Source organism: Musa acuminata, chromosome BXJ1-9 (genome assembly GCF_036884655.1).
Source record: "Musa acuminata AAA Group cultivar baxijiao chromosome BXJ1-9, Cavendish_Baxijiao_AAA, whole genome shotgun sequence".
Lineage (NCBI taxonomy): Eukaryota > Viridiplantae > Streptophyta > Magnoliopsida > Zingiberales > Musaceae > Musa > Musa acuminata.
The window spans coordinates 42749225-42767594 of NC_088335.1; the positions used below are offsets into that span (position 1 = coordinate 42749225).

Below are 18370 nucleotides of genomic sequence, written 5' to 3' on the forward strand. Positions count from 1 at the left end.
AAAGTCAAATTCAAGTAGATATCTATCTTTGTCTGATGAAATGTTTGATGATGCATTTATGGTGTGGATTGATTTATTGAATCCTTTTCCGTTGATTTATCTTCCTATCGTACCTTGTCAAGTGGACAAAAAATATTATTATTATCCCTGTATCTTTCCTATGTGTACTTTCATGTTCAATTACTTTTTACTTATATACAAAGAAGTAATATTAAAAAAAATACTTTTATGGTGTGGATTGATTCACTCTATCCCATAATTTTTATTAATTAAAAAAAGATTGAGATATGAGAAAAAGAAAACAGCATATGCTTCCAATATATAAGTTGGGAATGATCCAAACGTACATCCTCCGGTGGTTTGAAGGGGACAGAGTGAAAGGACGAGTCTTCATGCAAATAAGTCTCAGAGGTTGATATCATCTATGGATCCTTTCTTGATGTCTTATTCTAACTCACCCGGTCAAGGGGGGAAAGAGAGAGGTGACTGTCTGGTTGCCTAGCATTCGGATCTTTCTCTCTCTTTCCTTTTGTTTGTCTTTTCTTTATCTTCTTTAATACATATATTTGTTTCTATTTTTGTTGGATATGCATAAATAATATTTTGATAGGACCCTACAATTCATCAAATAAGAGGAGGGCTTTGATTGTTGGACAGTGCAACTCCTTCCACAACCACAGCAAGATCATCTCTTTGCTTCAAGTTGCAATCGGACACCCGATAGACCAATTCGTTTGCATCCAAAGCAAGTCAAGGGAAGATTCTCATAGGCCACCGATCGAAATCCACAGTAAATGGAGATGAGAGATCAATCTCCACATACCTCTGGACAAATTTCCTACGTTCAAATTTCAATGATCTATCATCGATCTCGATCCCTTTGCCCAACATAAAGGGATTTGAGACATCATAATAGGTCTGTTGTCAGTTGGATTTGGAGAGGAGAGGAGAGGAAGGCAAAGGATAGTCTTAAGCTTAACTCCAAGTCTTCGGCTTAAGGAAAAATTATGCAATCTTCTTTTTATTTATTTCCTCCCGTCTTCCTTTCTTATAAACAATCTAAAAAATTAACTACATGATTACAAAGGATATTGTCATATGGCATTTTGAATATATTAATCAAATTTGAACTCGAGTTCATCATTAATCTAAAGTGATTGACGTCGGTCTTTTTTTTAGTATGTCTGTGAAATATGATTTCTATTATTATAGCTTAAACTTTTTAGTATGAGTTCTCTTCAAGAGGATCTCTATTATCGCATGAGCTCTCAACTCATATATGGCTTAATCTAGTCAATTATTATTATCTATATGTGCTCCGAATATTTTGAAGGTGTGGTTAGGATGAAAGTTTAAAGTCAATATCAATCAAGCTTAAACATCTTGGGTCCTCTGATAATATTTAAGGAGAGTTGGAGTTTAGTGAGGTGATGAACGGATGGAACAGAAGATGCCAACCTTATGGGAAAATGTAAAGTCTTAGATACTCAACCGATGATCTGTCCCAATAGACATTTGAACATAGAAATTTTGTATAAAGTGGATTAGTTTAGATATTTTATTATGTAATCAATTTAAATAAGTATTTTTTTTTCTTAATTGGGATGTGAAACATGATTGTGGATATATTCCAAGATTAGTTATTATGGGTATGAGGTCTTTTTATTCTAAAGCATTTGTGGTGTAGTTATAATGAAAGTTAACGTGAAGCATATATCTATCTTTTTCTAATGAAATATTTGATGATACATTTGTGGTGTGGATTAGTTTATTGAATCCTCTTCCATTGATTTATCTTCTTAACGTATCTTGTCATTTGGACAAGAAATTTTATTGCTACACCTGCAATTTTTTTCCTATATGTACTTTCATGTTCAATTAAATTTTATTAATACTAAAAAATAATTTTATTATCGATAGTACCCTTTAGCACACACAGATGGAACCAAATGGAACCACCAATAATAATCTTTTCTCATATATTTAATCATCTTCAGGTTAAGTTTTTTATTTTTGATAACTTGATCGATGAATTGTTCAGTCAAAATGAGTCCTTTTCGTTCAATTATTTTTTTCTAAGAGATAATTGGTGAAGATAGATTTGATCTTGGAATCTTGTTATCAATGGTCACTTAGATTAGCTAATATTTTCTAAGAATATTGACATTTTGAATACTCAACAATTGGTAAGTAGATCTTCTCACTTTTCAATCCTCTATTTATCGGATGATTCTAATTCAGAAACAAGTTGGTGAGGTCTTCATGTGCATGCAGATGCTAACTGTTCCATCATATTCCATTAGGAGTACTTCTCATTCTTTTCGATGAGTTCAAGAACGTGCACTTCACACGAATGTAGATTAAATACATCGCAAGATGAGTTAGATTAAGAGTCGACAAGTGACTGCTTCCTTCTGTAAAATAGTGGGAAGTGATGAGTTCAGATCATTTTCTAGTTCATGGCCTCTGCACTGCGAGGAGCAGCAGGAAAGAACAGCAGAGAAGACACTGCTGATTCCGAAATGCTTATACTGTGATGCCTCAACACAAAGATATAAGTCGGACAAATTGTTTTATCTCATGAGAACAAGAAACACTTGAGCTTTTCTTGTCGTCCAACCATGAACAAATGCCATTTGTACCCAATCAGTGTACAAGAAAATGATCAATTGCTCGCAATTCATTTAGTGTTATTGCATTTCACGGACCATTCTTACTTAAGTGCCAATCTGTCATCTTTCATGGTCATTCATGATCATTGATACAGGATAGTGAAGTCAGCAAAAAGATGATGTCTTCTTCAATGGTAGGAAAAGGAGAAAGCAATTACATCACAGGCCTCCTATAATCGACAAGCACTGTTGTTGCAGGGGGAGGAATGGCATCTGAATAGTTCAATCTTATCATTCATTTTTATATATTCCAAAGAATCCTAGTTTAACATGAACCTTTTAGTTGGGAATTTGAGATACCAATCAGATGCAAACAGCTGAATTCAATCACTGTTCTGGTGATGTCGAATCCTCCTAAGATGTTCTTTAATTAAAGTAGAACTCGCATAACTTTTGCAAAAGAATAGGTTAAACAATATAAGAGTATAGCTTCACATTGTGTTAATTAATTATTATGACAAATTCTGGTTGTCGTAAGCTTGATGTCAGAAACGAGTGGATTCAATATGATCCTATAAAAATTATATCAAGGACATGCTCGACAAAGGTCCATCTGTTACTTTAGTTTCAAGGAAAAAAAAGCATTATGTATACAAATTATTCCATAAAGTTTTAGAAATGTACTTCGGATCATTTTTTCATTGGGAGTTTCCAAAATTATAGAGTTACGTGGGGAGTTAACTATAAAAGCATTTATATGAAATCATATGTCGATCATGGAAAGATTTATCGACTATTAGCGTCGGTGTGGTGCTCAACATGTGACGAACTAATAAGTTATCTGATGGGTGAGGATATGATGTCGAATTCTCCATGTGTCGGATCCCTTAATCACTAATAATCCAGCTGAACTTAAGATGAATGTGAGATTGTTGGAGCTATAACTCAATTCTTGGGCTTGCAGGTAAGTTATTGTGGGGGTACTCATAATCAAGAAATGTCACTGTTATGTTCCTATGGCAAAGACATTGAATCTTTTGCGGCGCATTGAACTCATTGCAAATAATTCATCAGAACATTCCAAATGTGCCTTCACATAGACATTAAGATAGATATAGAAAATGGATCGATCGACACATTAAAGAGACAACAGTCGCTGCAGAGGACAAGCAGCTCGTGCATTTGCTTTGGAGTCATTCCTTTTGGGTTGCCACAGAGCACATGGGATCCATGAGGGACAAGAAACAGATGATAACATACAATGTTTCTGACAATGATGATGATAGAGATATGGTTAAGACAATGACAATACTAGAATACAACTTCCAGCTCTACAAGAATCTGATAGAAGAAATAGCAAGCATTCAATCTTTACTTTTCTTCAAGGAATTGAGAAGAGCAAGTATGAAGTTTCTTTATTTCTCTATAGTCTTCATAATGCCAAAAGCTTTCAAATGGAATGAACAAAAAGTCACTCTAGAAGAAGTCCACATTGAATTCACTTGCCAATGCACCTCGAGGGACATTGAAGCATGTCCCTGAGAGATCATGAGACAATGAGATCAATGGATAGGTGTTGTAATCTTCAGAACTCTCCATATCTTGCTTCTCTTGCCAAGAACTATACCTTTGTTCATGAGACTCCACACCATTAATCTGCACATGAGTTGGTGCTTCCACCTTCTCAGCAGATGCCCAATTCAAGGCTTCAATTCCAAGCACATTGTTCATCTCAGATCCAATGCTGCAGTTCCAGTTACAGCTGTTGCTTGAGCTCTCTCCATAGCCAAACTTCTCTGTAACATACAACGCACTGCTATAGTCACATAATCCTTCCTTCTGTCCTAATGGTTCTAAAGTTTGATGGATTTGGTTGTAGATATTCACATTATCCTCTGCTACTGAATCCAAACATGTCTGGATTTCGACCAGTGGGAAGGTATCAAAGACTGGTTTTGTCGGCAACTCCTCGGATGTAGCACCAGTGTTTGAGCAGTACATTCTGGTCTCATCTTCTTCTGCTTTTATCTCATTCAGTGGCTTATGACTGCTCGGGTCGATTCCTCTCTGTCGAAGCTTCTTCTTGAGACACGAGTTCCAGAAGTTCTTGATTTCATTATCTGTTCTCCCCGGCAACTGCGACGCAATTTGAGACCACCTGCAACCACAAATCATGAGAAAGATCGACACTGCGAGCTTCTTAGAGAATCTCCCCAGGCTTGGCTGTCACCTGTTGCCCAGAATTGCATGCAGGCTTATGATCAAATCCTCTTCGTTCTGGGAGAAGCTGCCTCGTTTAAGGTCCGGTCTCAGGTAATTAATCCACCTGAGCCTGCAACTCTTCCCACAGCGCTGCAATCCTGCGAGAAGAAGATGAGTCTCTGAATCAAGTTGATGAATTCAGAGGATAGCAAAGGAAAAGATCAGAAACAAGGAAGAGTTATAGAATGCCTGATAGTTTCGGGACAGAGCTCCAACAGCCAACACCATATCTGATGATGTGGTTGTAAAGCTTCTCGTCTTCCTCAGGAGACCACAAGCCTTTCCTTATCTTCTGCTTGAGACAGCAAGAATGCCGTCCCATTGTTGTGGATGCGGTCTGCTTGAGGTTCAATGTCAGATGAAGCAGAGGGGGAAGAGAGGGAGGGAGAATCAAAAACAGACACAGAAAGAGAGAGAAGGAAGAAGAGGAAGGTGAAGAAATCCAGTGAGTCCTAAGCAAGTCTCTGGTGTTCTTGCACTGCAATGGATTGGGATTTAAGATAACATCAGTGGTAGGAAGTAGGAAGGAAGAGGGTGAATAAAAAATTCTCAAAGGATGCTGGTGATCTATGAGAGAAGCTTCAGTTAGGAGCAATGACTGTGAAGCTTCACTAACCTGTACAATTTTTTCTCAATGACAAGAAAATAATGATAGAGAATTCTTCTACACCATAAAATTCATCTAAATCAATTGAAGCATTCATTTCACTGATGATCACTGTGATACATTGTTTACAGGATACAGTGATACCAACTTTCTTTTCTGGTCTTTAAGAAAAGCAAAGATAGTGTCAGGTTCCACAAGTCAAATGCTACAGCATCTTGCAACTGAGTGTTCCCTTTCCTCTGAGATTTCCCTATGATCTCACCAAATTGACCTGATCTTGGTGGCTATTTCTGGTCTCTAAATGACTATGTAACCACTGAAAATTACATCTAGCAGGAAAACACACCTCCATGCATCAGTTCTAGTGACACTACTGAAATTAACAAGTATCAGAAGAGCAGACAAATGTCATCCATGTGAATACAAACATAACAATCTGAACATACTGATTTCAATTGAAACCTGCAATGCTGAATTTGTTCATCTTTTTTCCAGGCTTGCTCAGGGAGAAAATTAAGATTAGTAGGGCTTAGAATTGAATAAGATGATCTACCAACAGTTATTATACTTTTGAACAGTGTAAGGATTAGCAGAGGTATAAAGCTTAGGAATCACTGTAATTGGTGGTCCATTGAAGTCCTCAACTGGCTTCTTTGAGGATGAAAGGTCATTGTACACCTGTTCTGAGAATCCAATGAATCATGCTGATTTCCCTATTTGATGATAGCACACAAAATGTAGCCATCTCATCATCTTTGGTTGTGACAGGGAGAAATTTTATTTCTGGTCTGTCTTATGGCCTTGAATGTGACTGTGTTAGGAGCCATTCCAACATAGCAATTATATTTCCATGTTGTGCATGTTATAAGTTGATTAAATGTTTAAGCAACACACATTACTCTGATTAATTCAGATCACCTGCCAAATCTTCTAGACACATTATCTCAGTCATGTCCCTTTCCTTTATAAATAATCTTGGTGATTATTCACCAACCACTACAGTTCTTGGGCAAATTATGTGCATGCACTGAGACCAGTGTTGTGATAGAAATGAATCAAAGATGTATTTGCAAGTAACCACTGAAGATGTCATGATTGTTTGATTGATATCGGATTATTGTGCTAAAGAAGTTTCTTCTTTAGTGACATATTTTGAGTAGACAATGAAGAAATTTACACAGCCAACATGTTTCTGCACTCTGATCAAAAGATTTCAATTCAAACAATTTTGTCCAGTTGCAATTCCTGTAGTTGACTGGAGGCATTCACTCAGAGAGAAACAATGTTGCTAATTTTTCTGTGCCAAATGAACTACATCACCACAACATATCATCCACCACAGATGAGTAGAGCTCCTTCTGTGCTTCCATTTTCTATGTGAAGTTTCTTAGATGTGGACTAGAAGAGCTTCCATCTCACGTGAGATTGGCTTGTTTGCGTGCCTCCTTAGAGACGGAAACATCATAGTGGCTCCTCTTTCAAGTCACAAAAACCAGAGCAAAGGAGACAACATTGAGACAAAGGCAAGCCATTATTATATCTTCTTTCCTTAGTTATTTAGAGCTTATGGTCTGTTATGAGGTGGAGTAGGTTCTACTTGTCCTAATATTAAGGTGCATGATTAGTTTGCTAGCCCACACTGTTAACTCATCAAACAATATGTCAATTAGATGCATGTAGCTCAACACAACAGCTAATTACTGCATTGGCACTATTAGCAGGACAACTCACCAATTTTGACATGGATGTACACAATGATCTCTAGATCTGTTGATCATGACCAGCAGTTTACTCTTCCAAGTTCCTGAAGAAATCAGTCATGCAGCTTTAAGTGTCAAACAGTCAAAAATCATTGCTCTTTTGGACTAGAGATTGAACTTTGTAATCTGTGCTCATAGGTGGCTTCTATCATTACTGAAAAGGTAGATAGATATGGATGCAGATGGATTGGTTTTTGACCTTGTTTTGCCGACTAGAGATGCCTCTCTGGCTCTCCAAATCCTATTTTCCATCATTGAAGATGAGATTGGGTAATTTGGATGAAAAGATTAGGAAGATCTTGCTTGCTAGTTGTTTCCCAATACTAGCTTTCTGCAAGCTTAGCAAGAAGCAAGAATCATTTGTCTTCTTCTTTAAGGAAATTTATGCACTGTTCTTCACTTTCTCTGGTGTGAGCTGACCATGGAAAGAGAAAGATATGTGATGAAAGAGTGAGGATTCATGAGATATTTCCCACCAACACCTGCCACTTTCCACTTGGTTTCACCAGATCATCTCCATGACTAACTGTAATCCACTTGCACATATATTTTACAGCTCCTTAACCTTTTGTTTTCCTACCTCCACTAGAGACATGGAAAACGAACTCATCAATTATGGTGTGGAGACAACCGATCACCATCAAATCAATTCCTCATTGATGGCAGTGATCATCTACAGACTGACCCCTAACTCCTGTGATATCTTTTTTGCTCGTCAGTGGCACTGTTTGAAATGGTTGGTATCTTTTTCTAGGAAAAAACCAAGAACAGTCAGAATCGGATACATTGATCTTTATCATCAAGCAATAGCTCTAGTTAAATTAGGAACATTCAAATCCCTGTTTATTATTTTTGATGGTCTTTTATAGTCTGCTTTTTCCTCTTTCATATTACAAAATCTGATCATGTCACGGCATCTTTTCTCAAGGGAGAAAACATCGTAAAGGCCAAAATTTCCAGTCAGGTAGCAAGAGTTGGCTGCTTGATTGAACATATCTGATGACCTTTTCTTCATACGCAGCTGGAGTTGCTAGTGTCTAAAAGAAAACATGATGATCATTTTCCCTGCTAATGTCTTCATGTGCGACTGGAGGAGCTTCAATCCATCATCACTGATTGTTCTGATGCAACAGTCACAGAGAAAGGGATATCATGAAGTGTATCAGATGATCATAAGAAGAGAACAATCTGCATAATTTTTTTACACAGAACAGTGCCTTACAAGCGGTAGAAATATACTTCAAATGTTTTAAGAAAGAGATTAATCGGTTTTTAGCTAAAATTTCAGAGCAATTGGTTGCCTACTTGCAATAAATTTTGTTGGAAGCTGCGCAGGGTGTCCATGTCAATCCATTGCTGAAATCAACTACAAAGATTGGATTAAAATGCCATCAGAAATCAGTCAATTTTGAGCAGTGACTAATAATCATGGACATGAGACTTGAGAAGTACTGCATAATGGCAATAAGGAAAAAGGATTTAGGGATCATTTTTAACTAATTCGATAGTAAATAGAAAGTTAAGCATTTATTGCAAACGTAACACCAATTAAATTGAGAAAAGCTCACAAGGACCTCATATTCCATAATTTATAAACGATTCTAGAGGTACAATAAATAGAAATGACTACCAACACCATAAATTCTAGTCCACAACAAGCCTCTCAGCTGCACTATGTATTGTGAAACTACCTTGATGGACTTCAAGGCCAAGGAGTAATCAGAGATTCATCTTTACTTGAGAAAGCCTCAAACAAATACAAGAAACAAATTTTTCTCTATACTTATCTGCTGGATTTGAGATGTATAGGTAGATAATATGTGTTCCTAATTCATAATAAACATTGTTTGATCTTGTCATTCCATCGAGAAAAATGTAATGTTTCAAAGTATCGGTGGCTAAAATCTTTACCAAAATTTTTTTTTTTTAGTTTTTCTCCATTTTTGTCTAAGAAAGAACATATAATTTCGTTGTTCTATTCAATATTTTGTTATTAGTATCATTATCATTATTGTTATTGTCTGAGATGCCTATTCAGAATTTTTTGCTTTCAGATGTTTGTTAATCTAATTTTACAATGTCAATTTTTACATCAACCTAATAAATTGTAATCTTTTGCATTCGGTCAAAATTCCAATGTTATCTTCATTCTCTGTGTTTAGTGACCATTTGGTTGGCAGTCTTCACTCTTTGGTACTCAAAGGTAGAAGAATCTGTATGATTTCCATCTCATAGGAGTGTGATCACAGTAACCAACAACAAAGCTTCCCTTTCAAGAAGAGATCATCATCCAAGAATGATTAAGTAAAGGTACAGCTATGTAGTCACATTTTTTCTTCCTCCACCTTCCATCAAACCTTAGTTCAGTGGTCCTTTCCTGCTTGTCAATACATTGTCTCCTTGTCCCCTGGAAAGTGATGCTTTTTAGCCTTTTTGCTGTGTTGTCTAAGTGGTCCATCACATTTCACAACCTCCATCACTTCAGCTAACATCAAGAAGGACCAACTTGCCCATCCATATATATATTGCTTCAGTATAACAATGTTGCTTTCTCTACCTCCAATCATTTTAGCTGCACGTTTTATGGCAAAAGGTGAGATTTTGTGTGTTCTTGGTGTACATAAGAACTTCAAGACTTTTAGGGGCAAAGCTTGGATTTATTAGTCTGTCTCTGAGCAACTAGTAGGCATTATAATTTGATATTCAAAAAGGGATGATTTAATCAATCAATGTTCATGCCGACAGTTTGACAATCAAATTTCATATAACTCAATTTAAGTTGTTCCTTAAGGAAAAGGAAGTGCTAACCAAGCTACATCAATACATATTAGAGTCAAAAGTTCTGAGGATTTAGTAAGATTCTACAAATTAGGTGCCTCAATCACATCATCCATAATGCATTTTCACTCCACCCAACTAAGTAAATTTCATTGTTTTTTTTTATTTTAGCATTCATAATTCCACAACACTACGAAACCAGGCATCAAAAAATTCATTTTGATTCAGCTATGTTCCATGCTTAAGTTGGCTTTAAACGTCTGATCTAGAATAAGACTAAGATACAGAGGAAACTTATTTATTGATCCCATTAGCATCATTCATACTCCTTGTCGATAGGGGATAATTAGTCCTTATTCCATACAAACCAGCACATATCAAGTTTCTTTTTTGTTGGGTTCTTTTTAGGGAATAAAGTATCAAGTTAATCAGCCTAAATTATCACTGAAACTTCCAGATATTACACTTTCAAATCATCCAAATCTGCAAATATGCCTAACTAATAAATCATAGTGTTTCAACAATCCATCATGTAGAAATGTCTTGTGGTTTGGTAATAAATATAACTTTCAGAGACAATCCACATCACCATGTAAGATTGTTATGTAGGGTGAAATTGTTTGGTGGATGAATAGGAAGGTGTCATTATATTATGATTGCAGGTGTTCTTCAAAAACTATAGAGCAAATTCTATATAATCATGGCTGTAGAAGATCTCATATTATTTATCATATGCAATTTTTATTTTTTTTAGTCGGAAGTATTAAATCTCAAATGTAGCACATAACAGTTTGGGGGTCATAATGTTGTGTAACCAATCTAGTTTATTTCTTATTTGAATAAATTTAGTTAGTTTAGAGATATTTTGTGTATGCCATAAGTTGTCACATGGTAACATTTAGAATATTATTAATTTTGTTTCCTAGATTTATTGTGAAAAAAAAAGGAAATGAATCATCAAACACAAGAAAGAAATATTAAAAAAGGATTTATTTGACAAAGCAAATTTAGAAGCTCACTTCTCTAGAAAAAAACCAAAAAAAATAATTAATTAGCATTTATATGATTGTATTTTTTCTTACTATTTTTTTATTTGAGGCCCATAAAAAGGACAGATAATGGATCCATGAATTAAGTTGCACAGAGTTGCAAGGTCTTTATCCTATGAGGTAATTATTTTCTTTCTTATCCTATTATTTGGGATATTATCTTTTATTTTTTTCTCTTTTCTTGCTTCTTTAAAAAAGAAATACTCTTTTTTTTTGTTGGAACTTGTCTTACACTAAATTTGATGTCAAATATTTTGATTTAGTTAAGATGTTTTATCATCAAGATTAATCTATATTTCAATTTTATAAACTCAGGATGAAGCAAATGATGGGAGATCAATTTGGTTTAGTTCTTATTTGCATAAATTTGTCTAGTCTAAGGATACATCGAGAAAATCATTAATATTCGTATGGTAATATCCAGAATATGTTCAATTTTTTCTACATTAATTATAAAAAAAAAGTAAATGATTAAAAATAGGAAAAAGACTATCTAGCTAACAGAAATGGTTAGGAAGATTATTTGACAAGTCAAATTTGAAATTTATATTCTCAAAGAAAGAAAGAAATAATTTATTTGATTAATGTTGATATGATTGTAACTCTTTCTTATTATTCTTTCTTTATATACTATGACTTGTAAAAAGTGATCAACAAATTATAATGGTTTTATCGTGGAATGGACCAATGAACTGAGTTATTTTCTGATATTACATTTATTTTTTTCGACTGTATAATTTCATTTTGACGTGTTGAAGTATGAGGTTTTTTATCTTGTATTCTCCTTAAGCCAAAATTATTCTAGTAATTAGCTCTTTTTTTCTTCCTTTTATCTTTCAATTATTATCTTTTTTTGCATTTTCTCCTGTTGTACCTTTGCAAACTCATAGTATCAGCACATAACCTATGAAAAATGATATATTAATAAGAATAATGAGTTATATTGTGGGGGAGATAAATGAACTAAGAAGACCAATCTACATGCGGAATGAAAGTGAAACATTTGAATGACTCTATCGAAATATAATGGACCAATTAAATTAATTCCAAGACATAGCAAGCCCAAGCCCAAGCCCAATGTTCTTATTATGCCTATACTAAAAAGCATCCCAAGTCCGAACCCAAATGGAACCCATTGGAAGGCAATCCCTTATCATATTATCCATGGCATCGATTGCAAACTAATGTTGATGCATTAAACTTACTTATATTATATTTAATATTTATAACATCATCCTAATTTTTCTATTTTGTAAGAAGTCAACTAGTTTAACCGATAACTTATTATCGATTATATGGTTCAGTGATCAAACCTCGTCTTCACCATTTAGCATTAATCTATGAAAGAAAAGCTAACTATTTATTTTTCAATGTCTCTGTAATTAAAACTAAATCTAAGCAGCTTTGGTACGATCACAGAATGGGTTGATCAAACTGTCTTCAACTCCCAGTGGGTTGAGGCTGCTGCTGCCTCACCAACAATTCTGAACTTCCAAATCCATGCATGACCAGTATCAACCATGTTGTTTATTAGGAATTTAGAGGCCAACCACATCACAAACATGTACCGCAATGTGATGAGCCAATGATCTCTTGATCCTTTACATGTCAGTATTAGTAGCCACACCAAAACATCCCTCTCAACTCATCCCTCTGGAATCACCAAAATGAAAGCAAAGGTTTCTGCTGTCAATTAGGAGTTGGTCATTGATAGCCAAGCAGATCTATGTTTGCTTTGCAGATAAACAAAGCACAGAAGAGGAAGGGGAATGGTTAGGCCAACAGTTGAGTTCTTTGATCAACCCTTGGAACTAAAGCAAAGTTTGTTCGATTCTTGGTCACCATCTTACTGTTACCTGCAGCTGGCGGTATCAAAGTTTGTTAGAAGAGGAAGCAACGCTCGAGCTCCGTCGCTGTTGCCTGCAGCCAGCGGCATCTAGAAACGAGTTCGGTTGCTGATACGGTGAAGAAGATTCATGGAACAGAGGTTGGATTCATGATGAAAGCTGAACTCTGGAAATCTGACAACCAAAACACAGAAAAGGTAGAACAAAGCTTGTTCACAGAGATGCTTGGTGGGTGGTCAGGATGCCATGGTTTGCTTAGATTCTTGAACAACACAGAAAATGGTTGGATTCATGCCACCTTACTAAGCACTAGAAATTGGAAACAGAATAAGGAAAACTTCCTCAACCTAACACCAGTTAAGTGACCCTTAAATACATCTCCCAAAACAAGTAGATGTTTCGAATGTAATAACACCAAAAAATGTTGCTTTTTTTAACACAAACACATCGAATCTTTGCATGCATATAACAAATCACTAGAAAACCCAAACAAGTCAATCAAACTTCCCCAATTTGCTTCATAATATCATCAAATACGAAGCAAAAGAAGGTCCATCCAACAGAATATCACACCATATGAACGGAGAAATAAATAACAACAATCAGAAGAGCAAATAAGAGAGAAGTGACTAAATCTTCATAAACACAAGAATCACCTACTTGCGCCGCATCATCTTCTCCTTGTTGTTCCTTTTCCCCGACGACATGGCGACGAACTTGTAATGCGTATCCTACTAAACTCACTTGATCCTGTTCTTCTTCAGATCGTGAAGACGCGGATGCAACACTGACTCCACTAGAAGCAAGAGAAAGAAATAAACCAAATGTTTATTTGACCTTATAGTAGATGGCAAGATGCAATGGGTGCCAGAGGATAGTTGGGATGGCTTATTACCTCGTATTCAAGGTTGATCTTCGATGTTGGAGCCGAATTCGTCGTTTCCGTAAATCCAATGGGTTTCTCTGTTCCTCTTTGGATTAGGGTTTGCTGAAGAGAAGGGGTCGAACGGTGAGAAATGGGAGGAAGACGCCTGAGGTTTCATCCACGGATGAGCTTTGGGCCTCGCGGTGCTCCTATGCTCCTATGATTTGGGTTTCACGCCTGAGGTGGGAGGGAGACGTCGTTCGCGGTACGATTAGATTTGGGTTTCACGGATGAGGTTTAGGTGCAACTATGCTGCCGATTGCACTCGACGGTCCGATGCTCCAGATTGCAATCGACGGCCCAGATCATATATCTATTTAAATTTGATATATATTTAAACTTAAAAATTAATGTACTATAAAATAAACAGTAGTGAAAATATACTATATGTTTTGTCCCTAATAGTTATTTTAGTGATAGTAATAATAATATCTGTCAATGAAAATTCCTTTTGTAACAATCATAATTTGTTATCACAAAATCTAAAATTTTCATGATAATATTAGTGATAAAACTATAACTAATATCTCATTTTAAAAGATTTAGTTAAGATCTTTTAGTGATAAAATATGTGATATTTTTGACATGGATAGTTATTTTAGTGACAGTAATAATAATATCCGTCAATAAAAATATCATTTGTAACATGAGTGAAATTTTGAAAAAATGTTCCAAACTTTGTGAATTTCTTATGAATCACCTCAATTTTAAAAAATTTCTTATATTAGCCTTTGGAACTAGTTATTTTATACTTATCTTTGGAACTACCACCTCCTCTTCCTTGCACCACCTTTGTCACTTCCGTTATGCCCACCCTCACTTGACCCCAAGGGCATCGTGTGGGTGAAGGGGGTGACTAGCCCACACACTGAGTCATAAATAGTTAGGAGAGGAGAGAGCGATGACTCGCAGGGTTTACCTACATGTGTGCAGAAGGGGACAACCAATATGATAACCTGCACGTAGAGGCACAGACAACTAGGGGAGGGTACAACCAACGGGGCTTGCCCGCATGCATGGGGGGTGATTGACGGAGCCAACCCTCACATGTACATAGGCGTAGGCGGCTAAAGGAGGGTAATCTACGAGGCAAAAGGAGATGGTTGACAAGTGGAGGGCAATGATTGATAAGAGTAGGATTATCATTTAAAAAAATATTATATGAGAATTTTTCAAGTTGGGATGCTATGCAAAAAAAAAATTTCGTAAACTTACATATTTTTTCGAGAATTCACCCTTGTACTAATCATAATTTATCATCACAAAATATAAAATTTTTTTTTTGATAATATTAGTGGCAAAACTGTGACTAATCTATAATCTTAAAAGATTTAGTTATGATCTTTTAGTGATAAAATATATATTATTATTAAAAATCTTTCGAGCGATAAAAAATTGTGAGGAATTTTCATGTAATGAATATAGGTCCTAAGAAGATAAAATATTCACTTATCAACAGTAATTCTGAAGGTTGGTAACATTCTTTGTCACTTTCTATTTTTATATTAAATGTTTACTTTTTTTATATTATGTTTTATCAATTTAGTTCGGGTACATTTTTCTTGGCACTAAATCAAGTACATCCGCTCTCCACTAAGATCATAATTCATAATAACAATTTAAGAAAGATAAATAGAATAACAACGAGAGATGAGGACTGTTCTACACGGTACTGATGTAATTACCGAGTGACGAAAAGACCATTGATACATATGCAGAGCAACGTTGCTCTGTATTTGCAACCGCATCGACGTCGATGTAATTATCGAGTATCCCTCATCTCTTACCATTGCTTTTCTTATTCATAATAGCCCGTTGTGATCCCTAACGGTGTTACCATTCGTCACCATTAATTGAAATATTAAAATTATATTTTATCCTTTATTTTTATATTTTTAGTAAAATTAATTTTATTATGGTAAATGAATATAAATATTTTTAAAATATAAAATTAATTTTCATAGGGATGTCAATGTAATTTTTTAAAATATAAAGATCGAGAAACTAAAGATAATTAACTACAGAAAATGTAATTAGTCACAGTAATTTAGCAGGCATGTCTCCACATGGCATGGCAGGGTAGATGACGACTCGGCATCAAAACGGAGAAGTCACCAGCACCTGAGTCCCACACTCGCAATGCTGGATTTAACTCTTTATTTCTAAGGCTGGTGTCTGCTACTATTGCAGGTTCGGAACAAAATTGGGCGGGTTACAAGAGGGGTGACACGAGGATCACGCAACGGGTGAAGGGGGTGGTGGGTTGGATTTTGTGCAGGACATAAAGCACACGCCACCCATCTGCTCCCACTAGCTTCCTCCGCTAGTAAAGGCGAGGGGCGGGGCCCACTCTCCATTCGTTCTGAGCCTATCTTTCTTGGGTCCTGTCATGGATTAGGTTCCTGGGAAAGAGCAAATCCAGGACGTGCAATGTTTTCCTAAGAAGGTGACTGTACTTGATTGAGTGTCAAGAAAAATATATCTAGACTAACCTAAAAACATGGCAAAACATAATGTAAACAAATAATAATAAACATGTAATGTAAATGATAGAAAGCGATAAAGAGTGTCACGAACCTTAAGAATTATTTTTATTTTTTTATTAATATTTATTTATGAATCTATTCACCCACTAACTTATTAGATCATTTCAAAAAATAAAATAAGATGAACTATGATTATCTTAGTAAGTGAATATTTGATCTTCTTGGACATATGGTTATTTTGTATGGTGTGGTTATCTTAGCAGGCCAAATTCCAAAAAAAACTTCTAATTTTTAGAAATTCTTGCAAAGTGTCAACTTTTAAAAAATATAATGATGATCCCATTTTTTCATAAATAATGATTTTATCTTGGTTAGCCATGCCAATCCTAATCATCATCGAGCTAGCCATGCTAACTCTAATCATCGTTGTCTATAGCCCTTTTTATCCTTAGTCATGGATGACGATTGGTTGAGGAGAGTGTTGGTGATACAGTATTGATGATGCAAGTCCAGTGTGACCTATGCACCCTTGCCATCAGTTGTAAGTAACGAAGGAAGGTGAGTAAATACTCATGTGGAGGTGGTCAAGGGCAACAATTCAAGATACAAAGGATGACTAGTGAGGTGAAAACATGACCAAGTCTCATATTGGCGCGTAGCCCCGATCATCTTTATTAGAGGGGAGGGGAGGTAAGGTAACAATATAAGGAGACATTCAAACTAATTGTAACTCGAAACAACTTATAGAGATCAACGGTATGAACTGTACATCTCCTTGAAGAATTTAGACTGTAATGTGTAGATATAATAGTTGTCCTTGAAGAATTTAGACTGTAATGTGTAGATATAATAGTTGTTGGATTCTTCTGATAGTTTTTGTATTACTAGTGTCTTCAGGGATGGTAACAAGGTTGCCCATTGAGTGACAAAATTTATCATCAAGATTTATCTATATTTATCTATATAGATAAATATAATCTATATTTAGTTATAAGATGTTTTATCATCAAGATTTATCTATATTTCAGTTTTATAAACTAAGAAGGACTTGCTATACAGTAGAAGCTAATGATGGGAGATCAATTTATTTTAGTTCTTATTTAAATAAATTTGGCTAGTTTAAGGATCTTTCATGAATGTCATAAATTTTCATATGGGTCACATCCAAAATATTTTTATTTTTATTTCTGTCATTGATTACAAGAAGAAAAAAAAGAGCAAATGATTAAAAATAAGAAAAATAATAATCTAGCTATAAGAAATGACTATCAAGTATCAAAAGGAAGATTATTTGACAAGTCAAATTTGAATTGTATATTCTCAAAGAAAGAAAGAAATAGTTTATTTGATTAATATTGATATAATTGTAATTCTTCTATTATTATTATTTTTTTATAACTTGTTAAAAGTGACCTATTAATTATAATGGCGGACTAATGAATCGAGTTATTTTCTCACATTATATATTAGTAGTAAGATATCATATTTATATTTTTTTTCATTAGTATAGTACGATATCATAGTAAGAAGACCGGCCTACATGCCGAATGGAAGTGAAACATTTGAATGACTCTATCAAAATATAATGACCCAATTAAATTAATTCCAAAACATAGCAAACCAAAGCCCAATTTTCTTATTATGTCAATACTAAAACAATCCCTTATCATATTATTCATGGCATCGATTGCAAATTGATGTTGATGCATCAAACTTATGTTATATTTAATATTGATATCATCCATTTTTTTTCTAAAATCAACTAGTTCAATCGATAATAACTTATGATTGATTATATGATTCAGTGATCGTGGTTATGATCTTTAGAGAGAATAGATCCGATACATGCAACATTTTCCTCGTGAATAGGCATCCACTTGATTGATTGATAAGGAAAATGTATCCAGGCTAAACTACATATGGTAAAGCATACTGTAAATGAAAGAAATGAACATTTAATGTAAAGATAGAAAGTAATAAAAAGTGTCATGAACTTTAAAAATTATTTTTTATTGATATTTATTTATGAATATATTCACTCACT

General features: G+C 35.0%; 1 protein-coding gene and 1 long non-coding RNA gene across 3 annotated transcripts; both read right to left on the minus strand.

Annotated features, from left to right (window-relative positions):
* Nucleotides 1–4034: 4034 nt before the first annotated feature.
* Nucleotides 4035–5491, minus strand: LOC135594356 (transcription factor MYB86-like). Of its 2 annotated transcripts, XM_065084743.1 has the most exons (4): nt 5064–5491; nt 4843–4972; nt 4500–4770; nt 4195–4408 (listed from the first exon to the last, which is right to left on the minus strand). In XM_065084743.1, exons 1-4 carry the CDS (start codon nt 5194–5196, stop codon nt 4340–4342), a joined length of 603 nt encoding a protein of 200 aa, XP_064940815.1. In that variant the 5' UTR covers nt 5197–5491; the 3' UTR covers nt 4195–4339. The 2 variants fall into 2 exon arrangements, with proteins under 2 accessions (XP_064940814.1, XP_064940815.1); XM_065084742.1 differs by having other exon boundaries at nt 4035–4770.
* A 2520-nt stretch (nt 5492–8011) lies between these two features.
* On the minus strand, nt 8012–14038 carry LOC108951201 (uncharacterized). The gene is made up of 4 exons (XR_001975520.2): nt 13811–14038; nt 13576–13711; nt 8547–8607; nt 8012–8362 (listed from the first exon to the last, which is right to left on the minus strand). It is a non-coding gene; the product is annotated as an uncharacterized LOC108951201 (long non-coding RNA).
* Nucleotides 14039–18370: the final 4332 nt, after the last annotated feature.

Coding starts and splice junctions, on each gene's coding strand:
- LOC135594356 (XM_065084742.1), bottom strand. CDS start 5,196: ATGGGACGGCATTCTTGCTGTCTCAAGCAGAAGATAAGGAAAGGCTTG. Junction 4,973..5,063: donor CTCTGTCCCGAAACTATCAG/GCATTCTATAAC, acceptor TTCTTCTCGCAG/GATTGCAGCGCTGTGGGAAG. Junction 4,771..4,842: donor CATGCAATTCTGGGCAACAG/GTGACAGCCAAG, acceptor TTGTGGTTGCAG/GTGGTCTCAAATTGCGTCGC.